This window comes from Colletotrichum costaricense (assembly GCF_030867565.1).
Source record: "Colletotrichum costaricense strain IMI 309622 chromosome Unknown Scaffold_12.1, whole genome shotgun sequence".
In the NCBI taxonomy this organism is placed as follows: domain Eukaryota; kingdom Fungi; phylum Ascomycota; class Sordariomycetes; order Glomerellales; family Glomerellaceae; genus Colletotrichum; species Colletotrichum costaricense.
The window spans coordinates 485,335-499,016 of NW_026848241.1; the positions used below are offsets into that span (position 1 = coordinate 485,335).

The following is a 13,682-nucleotide window of genomic DNA, read 5'->3' on the forward strand; positions in this document are numbered from 1 at the left end:
CGAGATGGAGACTTTGCGAGGGCGAGTAGCGGGGAGAAACCCGAGGATTGAAGCATCACGAGTGGCTGAAAGGCTTGGTTGTCTGATCTCCGGGTGGAGGTCATTAGCTGAACTCCACACATGGAGACGAAATCATACTCCGCGCGGGGGATGTTGGGGATTTGTTGGGGGGGAACATTGGGGGGGACGGGAATATTGGTGCAACAAACTGCCCCAGATTGTGCCCCAGAGTCTCCAGATTACGAGATCAATCGCGTGAACAATGCGGAGGATGAGAGGGCGGGACAACGCGGAGTTACTGAACAACAGAGAGGAGCTGAGAACATCTGGAGGAGACTAGGACAATCAGACGAGAACTGGGACCGACTACGCGGCAACAAATTCGGAAGTTGGCCGACATCGCCGTCCATTGGCCGCAAGAAGTCCGCCTCTCAACTCTCTTCCGGCTTGTTGCCGTCCCCCGCAGCGGCTCGGCGGTTGTATTTCCTCTTTTGGGGCGGCATCAATGTCGGCTTCTAACTGCTTTTGGGTCGGCTCATAACACGAGACACCGCAATGATCATCCACCACGAGTCAGCATACTACAACTTCATTGGTCTCGTGCCTTGAGATGACAACGATGATCCAGCTGTTCCCCGTCGATATCCTTGGTCCCGTCTGGGGGATGTGGACTTCGGGGTGGCTTCGGGGGAACGCTGTTGTCGACTCTCCAATGACATGCTTGGGCTAAACGTAACTCGGGACACCATTTGCACGAGGTCAGTGGGTTTAATGTTGTAGTCTTTGACTCGGATGCCGAGTCCGAGTCCTTCTCACGATGCAATTCGCATTATCAGGCGCACACAAAGCTGTCAAATATCTTCCATTTAGCCAAAAGTGAGGAATACTGCGACATCGGAAAGCCTCAAACTTTAAGAATACGTTCGTCTGCACTGCTTTCCCACAGCTTAGGGTCCCTCCTCTCATTTTCTACACAAGCAACATCACAGCTCCGCCCTCATTGCCCCTCATTGTACTAAGAAGGGCACCCGGAACCCAACTCAGGCCAACACCTCAACTCGAAGGTTTGGGAGTTTCACGCCGGTATTAAGAAATTCAAGATGCTTCTCCAAAACGAAAAGATTCCCACCGGCTATGCGCCTCAAGAAGTCAAGGGTGCTGCTGCTGCATCGTCCATACAACTCAAGTCCTCAGAAGGCCATCCCGAGGACTTCACCTTCACATTCGAGATCGTGAGGTCAAACGTCTTCCGCACAACCGTCACGTCTGAGACGCGCCCTATCCCCCCTTTCCCCAGCGCACATAAGCCAAGCGCGGACCTGGTCCCGAAAGACATCCAGATCAAGACATCAGAAAAGTCACAATCATTCACAACCTCCGACGTTAAGGCTGTGGTTGAATGGTCAAACACCCCTATCATCTCCCTCTACGTCGACCAAGATGACTCCGGCAAGCCCATCCACGCCGATCTCCCCTTCCGCTCATACGCCGCGGACGGGCCCGGTATCGCCCACTACTCCTCTTACAAGAAGCATACTCTCCATGTCGGACTCGGAGAGAAGGCGGCGCCCATGGACCTCGCCGGCCGCGGCTTCATCATCTCCGCAAGTGACACATTCGGATACGACGCCTACCGCACGGATCCGCTGTACAAGCACATCCCGCTCCTCATCAACGTCACGCCCGAGGGCGCTGTCGGCATCTTCTCCACAGCTCACTCTCGTTCGACCTGGTCCATCGGATCCGAGCTCGATGGCATGTGGGGTGCGTACAAAGTGCATCGCCAATCTCATGGCGGTCTTGAAGAGTACATCATTGTCGGCAAGACCGTCGCCGAAGTCGTACACTCGTACGCTGAGCTCGTTGGATTCCCCCTGCGTGTACCGCGTTACATGATGGGTTACATTGGCGGTGGCATGAAGTACAGTGCCATGGACACCCCGCGTGCCCACGACGCCATCATGGGATGGATCAAGAACTGCGAGAAGCACGACATCCCATTCTCTGCATTCCAGATGAGCTCTGGATACACTGTAGCTGAGCAGGAGCCCAAGACGCGCAACGTCTTTACCTGGAACTACCACCGTTTCCCTGATCCGCGGGCCTTTACCCGCGAGGCGCACTCCCACGGTCTCCGCCTGCTGGCTAATGTTAAGCCATATGTGCTTGCCACGCACCCGGCGTACAAAAAGTTGTCCGAAGACGGCGCCTTCTTCAAGGACCCCGCTACCGGAAAGACTGCGGTGACGAGACTTTGGAGCGCTGGTGGAGGCGAGAGCGGAGAGGGAAGTCACCTGGACTTCACCAGTAACGCCGGCTACCAGTGGTGGTATGATGGCGTCGTTGGACTGAAAAAAGTCGGTATCGATGTCATGTGGAACGATAACAATGAGTACACTGTGCCGGACGACGAGTGGCAGTGCGCTCTTGAGAAGACGGACATCATCCCGATCCCCGATGGCCTCAGCCGCAAGGATGTCGGCATCTGGGGTCGCGCCATTCATACCGAGCTGATGGGCAAGGCTTCACATGATGCAACAATTGAGGGCAAGCCTGAGGAACGCCCCTTCGTTCTCACGCGTAGTGCCACGGCCGGAACCATGAAATACTGCGGTGCTTCATGGAGTGGTGACAACGTGACAGCCTGGGAGTCCATGAGAGGCGGAAACTCTTTGGCCCTCAACGCCAGCTTTTCCCTCCTTCACGTAAGCATTCCCCAAAGACATATTCATCTAAACTCTAGACTAACAGGTCCCCAGTGCTACGGCCACGACATCGGTGGCTTCGAAGGCCCTCAGCCTACCCCAGAGCACCTTGTCCGCTGGATCCAACTCGGCGTCCACTCCCCACGCTTCGCCATCAACTGCTTCAAGACCAGTGAGGCAGATAATCTCATCGGCGGCGTCATCGAGCCATGGATGTACCCTACCGCGACGCCCATCATCCGCGCAACCATCAAGCGCCGCTACGAGCTCGTGCCCTACACCTACTCCCAGAACCTCCGCGCCCACCACACCGCCGTCCCGCCGCAGCGATGGACCGGGTGGGGTTATGAGGCTGACCCGGAGGTCTGGACCAAGGCGATCAAGGACGGCGATACGCAGTTCTGGTTCGGCGATGCCTTCATCATTGGTGGTGTTTACGAGCCTGGTGTTGATACCGCGAGGGTGTATCTCCCGAAGAAGGGCGACGGTAGCGACTTTGGCTTCCTCAACACAAATGCGCCATATGAGCACTTTGAGGCGGGTAAGTGGCACACTGTGCTCTCGCCTTGGTATAACTCCATTCCCGTCATCGCAAAGATTGGCTCGGCCGTCCCTATTGGCAAGCCGCTCGATACCTCCTCGGTCAAGGAGACGGATCCAGAGTTCCCGAACCAAGCCAAGGATGACTGGCGCGGCGTGGAGATCTTCCCTCCGCCTTCGCTGCGTGGAGCCGCTGCTCAGGGATCTGAGACGGAGCTGGGCGGTGATGATGTGAAGGGCGCGGTTTTCGAGAGTAGCTGGTACGAGGATGATGGTATCAGCCGCGAGGTGCCTGCCGAATTCAAGTTCACGATCCGATATGAGATTGTCGATGAGCGGATCTCGGTCGAGGTTAAGACTGTTGTTACAGAAGGCTCAAAGGAGAAGTGGAGTCCTCTGTGGCTCGAGAAGGGCGTTGATGTGCTGCTGCCCGTGGGAGAAGAGAGAACTGTGGTTGTGAACGGAGCCGAGGCTCAAGAAAAGTCCCTAGATGCCAGGGGCAGGAGAGTATGGAACGTGCCTGTTACATTGTAAACGCTATCCAGTTTCTTCGTTCCAACGGGATACAATATTGCAATATGAATTATGGCGGCCCTTCAATTGATGCTGGTGTCCGGGATAAATCACTCGTAAAATCAATGCATCGCCGAACCCGATAATTGGCGACTCAATTCAGTTCACATGTTTGGAAGGGATGATCCCACGGGAAGGACAGAATATATTCATGAGCATCGTAGTTTTATTGGGGGATATGTAATGTGGTATCGATGTTCTATGAGCCGAAGCACCCGTTCTAGCTCAGAATCACCCTTCCCAAGTAACTATTGAGTACCTTTGCTGAGTACTTAGCCAGCTTCATGCTTGATTAATCCAAGTTCATCTCTCAAAGATGAGCGTCTGCAGGATTACAGCACCAGAAGACCCCTTCCGATGTAATCACTCCCGATTCATACCTGTGTCGATGTCAATCCATCCAATGACTCGATGACAGCAGATCTGTGTAGTTGGGACACCGGCCCAGTGTATAGTAGGAACACGAGCCTAAGCTATGAAAGGGACACGAGCCCAGTGCCGCTAGCTGTCGTAGTTGATGTGTCCATTGCATGTTGCAATGTGTGACGAGCTAGATGTACAGCGCCTCCAAGGACTTCAGACCAGAGAAGACAGCGCGCCATTTGCCGCTACGCTTCTTGCTCTTAGCCTTGCAAGCAACATCGATAGTGCGACGAGGGTCTTCGTAACCACTGTACTCAACAACAGCGTGCTGGATATTCTTGCACCAGGCTGATAGCTCAGATGAGACGCTCATTCTGTACAAAGGAGCTTTCATGTGGAGGACGTCAATGGTTGAGTTGAAGGAGACTACATCAGTAAAGCGAGAGGTCTGGCGGTTGTGAACCTCGATGTCGAAGCCCAAGCCCTGGTCGGTGTCCTCCAAGCGAGGCATGCGGACCTTCTGGCGGATAGAGTGTGCGATCTCACGAGACAGGTAGTTGATTTGATTGTCGATGGCGTTGTAGTTGCTGATCGACTCCTCTTTGCCCTTGAGATGAAGCTTTGAGATTTCGCGTTCCTCTCTGTCCAGTCTGTTGCCGTTACCTTTGATTGGGCGGCGGTAGTCGTGGATGACTGCGTCGAAGTGACGAGGCTCGAGGTAGAACTCCTTCCAGATCATGACTTGGATCTCGCAAGGGAACCTGGCGAAGTAGTGGAAGCTGTCTGTTGGAGCTTGAGCTTCGACCTTGGCTTGGCCTGCGGCTTCGACTTGAGTGTCGGCCTTGGCCTTGGCTGCTGTCTTGAGATTGGTCATCTCGCTGACAGTGGAAGACTTCTTTGTAGGCTTGTTGCAGCGATGAGCACACATTGTGAATGTTGTTTGTAGATGAAGAGGAATTGGGTGAGTGGAATAGTGGGTTGTTTAATGTGGAATGCTCAAGAGACGAAGTCTGAAGAATGGTATATGTAGGATGGATGGATGAATGGTTGATCTGCTAGGAATTAGAGAAGGGGAAGGCATCTTTTTATGCCCTCTGACCGGGCGTCTGGCGGAAAGTTCGTAAATCTTGGACCCAACCTTGTCTATTAGCTTTCGGCCTTCCATGGTTCGGAACTGCGCGTGAGTCCATTGATGGCCGCCAGGCTACCTAGGCCAACCAAGCTCGTGGGCAAACCACCCACGATTTTCGCCCAAGTCTCTTCCATCAAATTGAGATCAAAGGGGTAGTAGTGACATGCACATTTCAGAAACTTGTGCAAAATACTTATGCTATCGTTTAGATCACGAGAGCAGTCCGATAGAACGCCTCATAATCTTTCAACCTAGAATAATTCCAATTAAAGCTTATGATGCTCTCTATTAAAACTTGCTTTCCCAGTTAGTCAAATGATCGTTCGAAGTATGTAAGTAGATGCTCTGGATTGTCCCGAAATCTTGGTGGGTTCAAGTGAACTTCTTCTAACCGACATTCCGGTAAATTCTCCAACTGAATGTAACCTACGACGGAGTTACCTAGAGATTGGAAAAGTTAGCTCCCTAACTTGGGTACATCGACACCTTTTGCATTCCACTGAACCACATCGGCCTCGAATCTAGGTTGACAACCGAAAGGTTATAGCTTGGACTTACCTTTATCCCTTTTCCATACTAGTGTCACATGACGCACCTATATTTCTTTGGCTTTTGCGTTGCCCTAGACGCTGCGTATGTTCCACTTTTCTTCGTGATCAGAACCTAGCCAACGGAGATTGAGACGACTATAGTGCTCGCATGTATTCAGAAACCTCTTTGGTTCCATAATCCAATCCATGTCCAAGTCTGCAAACAGCATACTCTCTTCATCTTCCGGGAGATCCTTGGAGAGTTTCCTTCCATCAGATTTGTAAACTGCACAGCATCCACCGCTCGGTTTGTTGCATAGCTGTCCAGAAAGTGTCTGCATCTTGTCAATCGTTTTTTGTGTGAGAACATCCGTACGGCGCAGCACGAAACATGAACCTTCAACCACGTGAGTTCGAGACATGCTTTGTTGTCCTAGTCTCGTGTCAGCATCTCCCTCACAGCAGATGTGACGCAAGGATCAATCAGTAGCGATTGGAGCTTTAATTGCTTTCCCGAACCCGCAGGCAATTGATTGTTAGCTTATAAATCGGGCGTTTGCCTTTCCATTGCCGAGAGTCCGTGGAACCGGGTGGAGAATCCCCCTCATGCGGGGTTCTTTTTCTTCTTTGATACATTATTATCCCACAACAGCATGTTTGAGCCGCTACTGTCCCTTTCGCTCGATACTGAAAATATGCCATCACTCAATTTTCTAGACGTGGACTGCTCAATCTTAGTTGAATGTGTTGGAAAAGTCGGTTCGAGTTAGAATATCCATGAAATATTCTCCTCGGGCAAACCTATGTCCATCCTGCGGCTTATGAGTGAAAAGAGAGAATGGTTATTACAAGCTTGCTACTTAGGGGACTAGGTCATAACGATTCACGGGGAAGAGATACCCTTCTTCGCCATAGTCTGTTTGAAGGCTTCCAGAGCAACCTCTGGTTGATAAGCAGGCACTTCATGACCTGCCTCATGAACCCTCAGCCAACTCAAGTTCTTGATGTTCTTGTACTCGCCCATCTTCTTGCCGTTCATTGTGAAATCTTTCATCTCTGCCTTCTTGAACTCCTCACCCCCGATCTTCTTCGCTGCGTTGTAATTGCCAATATAGTTGCAGATGAAGTCTATGGGCGATAGTCAGCAATGTTACAAACATCTCAAAAGAACATGCCGAGACTTACCAGCGTCACCAGACCAAATCAGAACTTGGACATCCTTCTTTGTGATATCTTGAAGTTTAGTGAGGAAAGATCGCTGACCTGGCAGCAGCTGAGTCAGCTTCAAATATGGTTCAATCACGTTAAGTACACTTACCATCGCCGGTCGAGGTGAACTTATCGTATGGCGCTTGAGGGCACTCTTGGTACTCAGATTTGGCACCGATCGCCTTCATGACCTCAGGCTTCTTGATGTATGCCTGATAAGTTCCAGGAGGGAATTTGTCGTCCGCGGCTCTAACATCGTACACGTTAAAAGTCTTAGCCGCTTCGATGGGTGCTTCAACGGCTGCATAGCACGCATTCTCGGCGGCCACGCAAGCTTCGTTCTGTCCCTCAAGGCCAGTGCACTTTTCCATCGCAGGCTTGCAATCCTTCTCATAGGCCTTAGTGAGCTCATCAAACTTGGGCTGGTCGATGATCTTGTTGTACGTGTTGTTCACCGCATACTCCAGGTAATCCTTGTATTGGACGACTGTCACGCGTTGTCAGCATCCATCATCTCAACTTACGTCAACGCCGTGAAAAGTTCGCATACCTGGGTCGATCCATCCGTTTCCGATACCGAGAGCGACAATCTTGATCTTCTCCCCTTTGACAGTGCCCTTGTCGATAGCGTCATTCTGAGCCTGGAAGTGATCGATGAACTCCGGGCCGTAGTGGCCGCCGTAAGACTCGGTGAACAAACCGAACTCACGGCCCTTGTAATCGGGAAATTTGCTGTAGAAAGATTGCATCAACGCCCAGACTTTTGGCGCGGCCTTGACGGTGCTGTCTGTATCACTCGTGCCGTAGCTGAAACCGGCTCCGATTGGCTGATCCACATAGAGCTTTGATGAGCATGCCGCCGTCAGCATGGAACATGGGGTAATAGCATTGAAAGACAATGTGAGTGTGCGGAGACAGCACGGTAAGAGGACGAGCGCGGTTGTATTAAGCTTGTGGGGCCGTGTCAATCACACACCGGGACGGACGGAGACTCACCATATTGGCAACATTGTTCCATGAGTTGGGGTTCAGAATGGGATCTGCGCCGGGGGCCTTGTTGAAGGTGCATGGCCCGTTTTCTTGGAAAAGGCCGAGCATGGAGCTGCAGCCCGGACCACCGTTCAGCCACAGAGCGACGGGGGCCGTATTCGCATCTTTGCGAGCTTCGAAGAACCAGAAGAACATGTTTTGATCGGTACCTGCGGTATCTCGTCAGCATCTCTGGCGTCATCGCAAGGATGATGAGAATTGAGGTGAGGAAGAAGACTTACCGACGTCGAAGTAGCCAGAGTATTGCTTGACGCCCTTGGTCGTCTCGCAGATTCCCGAGTCCTGGACGTATCTTGTTCTGGAGCTCGTGGCCGCATGCTCATAAACCGTGAAGTTCGTTCCCAAGTCAGACATAAGGCTGTAGGTCCTGTCGACGGAGTAGGTCTTGGGCGTCGCCAGCGCAACACTGCGGCTAGCCAGGCCTAGAGTGGCCACAGAGCAAGGAAGCGCAACTCTCATTTCGGCGCCGCTGCTTCGACAGACTGGTAGAGACGGCAAAAAGATGTAGGTGAAATGATACCAGATCGCTGCGGGAGTGAGCAAAGATCTGGCGATGCAGGAGGTGGCAGGTGGACGGTATTTGAGCTCAGCACGATGTGTGGAAGCACGGGTTGTGGAGGGTGCAGCGCGGGGACGCCAAGTAGGACAGTCTTAGCCGATCTACGCAAGTAGAGTTCGTCGTACGGGCACCTCCAGGCTATAGCAGCCGCAGCTTTTGTTACTCAATTACTAGATAAGCAAAAAACACGCGTTCTCGGAGTCGGAGGTATTATTAAACAGCCAGAGTTGCTTCAATACCACGTAAAAAGAAACAAAGTCTGTAGGCTACTGCAGCGCGCCGATCGCGTCTGTCGGCAAACCTGGTGTAAAGTTCTCGGGAGCCGGCAGCTCGAGTGGATCCCACCGAGCGGGAGAGACCGCAGTTCGAAGGGGCATCGCCAGCTGGGTACACCCACAGTAGCAGCTGCGTTCATTTTTTCCCTGTTTGATGGTGAGTTGTGCAGTAACATGCGGCCGCCCGTGGTGTAGCCTCGGCCAGACTGTCTCTCAACTCGTCGGGTGTTTCGTCCGAGCGCGCCATCTGATCAAAGGGAAACAAAGTCAACATTAGACACTGTTTCGCTGGCGAACGGAACAGTTCGCTTCCCAAGATTGAGCCTCATTCCCAGAAGAGAGAGCGCTAAATTGTTCGGCAAGCTTACAAAACAGATAACGAATACCCACTAGAGTCTAGAAATTTTTGAGTCGAAAGAAAAGAGCGTTCAGAAGTAAATTGGAGATGTGAGATGAGGTTCCGCAGAAGAGTCTCGCAGAAAGTTAAGCCCCTGGCGGCGATCACCAATCATGAGAGCCAACGCTAGATTACGGTTATCTGCACATGCCGCCTTGCGGCATGTTCTCTGAGATCTGTATTTTAATTGGAAGACGCCACGTTTTAATGCGAGGAAGATCCCTACGAGTTCCAAAAGTCAGCCATCACAGCCGTCTCCTTTCTGACGTTTAGGAGTCCTTGGGACGTTCTGAAATATGCTGGGTGAAAACTTGATCAACAGCGTACGATGCCTAGTTGAACCTTCGTGGGGCACCGGTGGTAGACTTTCGGAACCCTCGAATCCGTCCAGTTAGAATCACGTTGAGCTAGTGAAGTAAGGCTGGCTGGCACCCACGCACCGAAAGCCACGCGATCTCAACAAGGTCACGAGTATCGTAGAACAAAACCAGGGGTTTATTACAGTCAGATATTATCATTACTATCCTTCTCGCATACCATATACTAACCCTGTTTCATGTACTCGTGTCATGCGATTGTCGTAAAAGTATTTACAGAATGTGCAGATCTAGGTCTCAGACCTTAGATGGCTTTTCTTGGACAACCGGCTGTAAGTCAGACTTTGCGATGCTGTTTCTCTCACTATCGCTGTCGCGAGGCACCACACCGTTGTTCTCCAACTCGGTGATCCTAGCAGTCTGTTCGCCTCGCCAATCTGCTCCCGAGTCAGTTTTCCGATCTTGGTGTCGCGTTCTGTATGTGGTGATGAACTTACGTCTTGACTTCCAAGCTGGGACGCCAGCAGCAAACATCTCATCAATCTCCTCAAGAGATTTCCTAGACATCTCGGGCATGCAGAACCAACCCCAGACCAGGCCGCAGGCTGAGATCGACCCGTAGATCAGGCCGACCCGGGAACCAAGGTTCGCTGGTTCCTGCAGCAAGTAAGGCAACGTGAAAGTTGAGATAAAGTTGCAAAGGTTAGCAGTCAGCCAGAAAAGCATGACCGACTTGTCTCGAAGTGTGATGTGGGGGATTTCGGTCTTAGTAAGCTGCAAACTGTATAGGATGTCAACAAAGTTTCTTATGGTCGCTATGCACGTTGATAAGGGTCAACTTACGGGCCTCCGAAAGACACGAAGTGGAAAATGGGAAACATCATCGTCAAAGCAACGATGCCTTTGTTGATATCAACTGTCGGGTGCGCAATCGTACCCAGCCCACCCATGACCATGAGAACTGCTGTTTGCATGAAGCCCATGTACAAGAAAAGCGGGCGGCGACCGGCCTTGTCGATGATGAACATGAAAGTGATTGCGGTCGCAAGCAAGAGGCCTCGCTTGACCATGGTTGCCATGAAAGGGTCGATGACCTTCAAGCTCTTCAAGAAGATTGTGCCGTACAAGTTGGAGAATGATGCACCTGAAAGTTGAGCCAGTGCAGCAGCGATGAGGCCGTTGACGGTACGACGCTAGACTACGCATTAGCGGATAAATTGTACCGTGGAACAAGTTACTCACCAAGTTCGTGCCCTTAACCAAGTCTTTCCACTTTCCAGTGGTCTCGCTCGTGTTGAGGGCTTCTTGGAGAAGCTTGGCTTCCTTCTCGGCGTCGTAGTTCGGCATCGCTCCGTAAAGATAGTCCAGGTTCTCAACCGCCTTGGCGTAGTTCCCCTTCCGAAGAAGCCACCGCGGGGATTCGGGAATCAAAACCCAGAAGAACAAGGAAAAGGCCGGAAAGATGAAACCAATGCCCACGGGAATCTTCCAGCAGTTGTCGTCCTTGATCTTGCTCGTAACATCGGTGATAATCGACGCAATGAATGCTGCAAAAACTCCGTTTACACCGTAGATAGCTGTAAGTGAGCCTCTAACCGCTGCTGGTGCGATCTCGGCTTGGAACATTGGAATGAGGAATGCCTCCATGCCGACGTGGAAGTTGACAATCATTCGGCCAGCGAGTAGCTGATTGTAATTCTTTGCAGTGTAGACGATGATGGTTCCGGCCATACAGACAATGTTGGTGAGAATGAATACCAGCCTCCGGCCCCATCGCTCGCCGATCTGAGCTCCACATATTACACCGACAGCGTATACGAGGAGAGGAAATGAGTTCATATAAGCCAGCTTGTTTGATGTGAACCCGAAAGCCTTCTTGGCTGGAATGTAGTCGCCGAACCGTTGTTCAAACGCTTAGAGCCCGTTGTCAGCTAGTCCTTCCTGGTTCTCATACCGTAATAAGATACTCACGCGTCATAGCCTGAATGGTGTTGAGTGTTGATCCCTCATATCCGAATGTGAATACACTCATGCCAAATACCAAGGTGACCATCAACAGATTAGATGTGATGTGACGTGTCACCTTGTAATTGTGACGGCGGAGGAAGTCGAGCATGATGGGCAATTTGTTGTGCGTATCCAAAAGAAGGAATCTTCAAGACCTGATTAATTACTTTAGTCTCTTGTCTTGGCAATTGCCTTTCGCCCTCGTGCGAACTAAACAATAAAACCTCCCGAAAGTGGGCAGGGAGGCTTTCTCTTTTATGAAGTGAAGATCTATCTCCGAGTAGGAGGCGAGTGGGAAAGTCTGGTGGGTGGTGGTCTTACACCTCTAGGACTCACGGACAACCAGGAAAACCCAACCCAAACCCTCAGACCCCAGCTTTGGACCTTGGAGTTGGCGGTGCGAGCTTAAACGACTCTCGTCGGATGCCGTCGGGGCATCACGGCACCACCAGGACGCTCTGTCCGCCAAGTGTACTACACATCGTTTCAATTCAGGCCGGCTCCTTGCTCCTGAGGCAAACAACATCCCAAATTCCATTCTATATGACGGTCAGAAGACACCAGACCTCCCCTTGCCATTGTCGAATCAGACCTGTATGCGCTGATCATGGCAACCAAGTGCCAGACGTCTTCTACGACGTTTCGGTAAACTGGAGACCTGGCCTGTCTCCCTACCCTCCCTCGACCCTCGCGCCTTGCGACCCCTCTCGTCAATGCTTCTTGGACAAAGGGGTACAGGTCTTGCCTTGATCCTTTCCGGGAGGCCCGCATGATTCAACTGATCATTTGCATGCAGATGCGATTTGACGGGACCGGCACGTATGTATCGCCACTAGTATCTACGGCTAGAAGATACGCGGGGTACATTAGCACCATCTGAATTTTTGTTGTTTTTGAGTTAACGCCGAGAAACGCATCTCCAGCAGAACCCAGCCAAACTTACCCAATCCCACACTCTATTGATGAGGCTTTTCCCAGCTGTAGCCAGTGCAGGTCTGGCAATGAGCCAAGCTGGTATTTACTCCAAAGTCTACACTGCACGCCAAATCATAATTCGCGAGAACGACTTGGCTTCTGTCGTCCAGACTTCTGGGCCACTGCGGCGATTACTACGCAACCTGAATGCGTCTTTGATAGCTCCAATGCTCGCCGCTCCAGACCCGGATCTCTGGCTGTCTGGTAGGAATCGCCTTTGAGCATAGGGACTTGATAAATTTTGAAGCCGGTCTACCCACGGAAAAGCTCGTTTCCTTCTCTTCCAGTGGCTAAAGTTTGATGCAATTATGGGACGAAGTCAGCCTCATCAGGAAATCACACCGATGCGCAGCGTCACAGAACGCCGACTCTCTCGTCTCAGGCCCCCTTCTCGGCCGACACAATGAAAATAAGTCTGGCCATACACCATTTTCACCACCCACCATTAGTAGCAAATAATATTATCACCACTTGGCATGCCGTTGAGGCTTATATCCACACCAAGAGACTCATCCTTCGAGATCGATGTAACTTGACACTGAACCCGTGTGATAGGCATTCCCATGTCTAGCACGTCAAAACAACGGCAGTTCATGATTGGAAGGGTCGCAATAAGATGTGCCGATCCGTAGTCGTACCGGAAGATCTCGCTAGTATCCAATGCGAAGTTGCACGCGGGATGTTGAAGATACCCGCGCGCCAACATACCGACGAGATACAGCCTCACCATCGCCCAGCGGTGGGCCTTGACATTATCCAAGGCATTCATCTCGGGAATTTCTCCAACTTTTGTTTCTGTCTGGGGATCTCGCCTTCGGTAAAGGAAGCCTTGACCTTGTCTTGCTTGTCTTCCAAGACGACGGATAGGTGGCGCTTTGGCCCGCCGCGAAACGCCTCCGCGTTTCGGCGTCAAAGAGGGGACTACCCAGACTCGGGGAGCTCGAGGCTCCGCCTGCCCGAGTCTCGTCAGCCAATGGGTTTCATTCCTCGATCGCAAGTTGCTACAAATTGGAAGAGCTCAGGGAGGCCGTCATGAAATTACCGATACGC

The 13,682-nt window shown here is 51.7% G+C and overlaps 5 protein-coding genes across 5 annotated transcripts; 1 reads left to right on the plus strand and 4 right to left on the minus strand.

Annotated features, from left to right (window-relative positions):
* Positions 1-1,100: 1,100 nt before the first annotated feature.
* Positions 1,101-3,779, plus strand: CCOS01_11118 (glycosyl hydrolase family 31; the record flags this gene model as incomplete). Its single annotated transcript, XM_060459271.1, has 2 exons — positions 1,101-2,705; positions 2,760-3,779. The coding sequence occupies 2 exons, from the start codon at positions 1,101-1,103 to the stop codon at positions 3,777-3,779; spliced, it is 2,625 nt and encodes an 874-aa protein (XP_060310003.1).
* A 589-nt stretch (positions 3,780-4,368) lies between these two features.
* Positions 4,369-5,109, minus strand: CCOS01_11119 (uncharacterized protein; the record flags this gene model as incomplete). The annotated part of the gene is made up of 1 exon (XM_060459272.1): positions 4,369-5,109. The coding sequence occupies one exon, from the start codon at positions 5,107-5,109 to the stop codon at positions 4,369-4,371; it is 741 nt and encodes a 246-aa protein (XP_060310004.1).
* Positions 5,110-5,935: 826 nt separating this feature from the next.
* CCOS01_11120 (uncharacterized protein) lies at positions 5,936-6,265 on the minus strand (the record flags this gene model as incomplete). Its single annotated transcript, XM_060459273.1, has 1 exon — positions 5,936-6,265. One exon carries the CDS (start codon positions 6,263-6,265, stop codon positions 5,936-5,938), a length of 330 nt encoding a protein of 109 aa, XP_060310005.1.
* Positions 6,266-6,726: 461 nt separating this feature from the next.
* CCOS01_11121 (serine carboxypeptidase) lies at positions 6,727-8,561 on the minus strand (the record flags this gene model as incomplete). Its single annotated transcript, XM_060459274.1, has 6 exons — positions 6,727-6,971; positions 7,029-7,106; positions 7,162-7,539; positions 7,603-7,894; positions 8,049-8,251; positions 8,324-8,561. The coding sequence occupies 6 exons, from the start codon at positions 8,559-8,561 to the stop codon at positions 6,727-6,729; spliced, it is 1,434 nt and encodes a 477-aa protein (XP_060310006.1).
* Positions 8,562-9,947: 1,386 nt separating this feature from the next.
* Positions 9,948-11,766, minus strand: CCOS01_11122 (uncharacterized protein; the record flags this gene model as incomplete). The annotated part of the gene is made up of 5 exons (XM_060459275.1): positions 9,948-10,087; positions 10,148-10,431; positions 10,494-10,843; positions 10,893-11,563; positions 11,622-11,766. 5 exons carry the CDS (start codon positions 11,764-11,766, stop codon positions 9,948-9,950), a joined length of 1,590 nt encoding a protein of 529 aa, XP_060310007.1.
* Between the last annotated feature and the right edge of the window lie 1,916 nt (positions 11,767-13,682).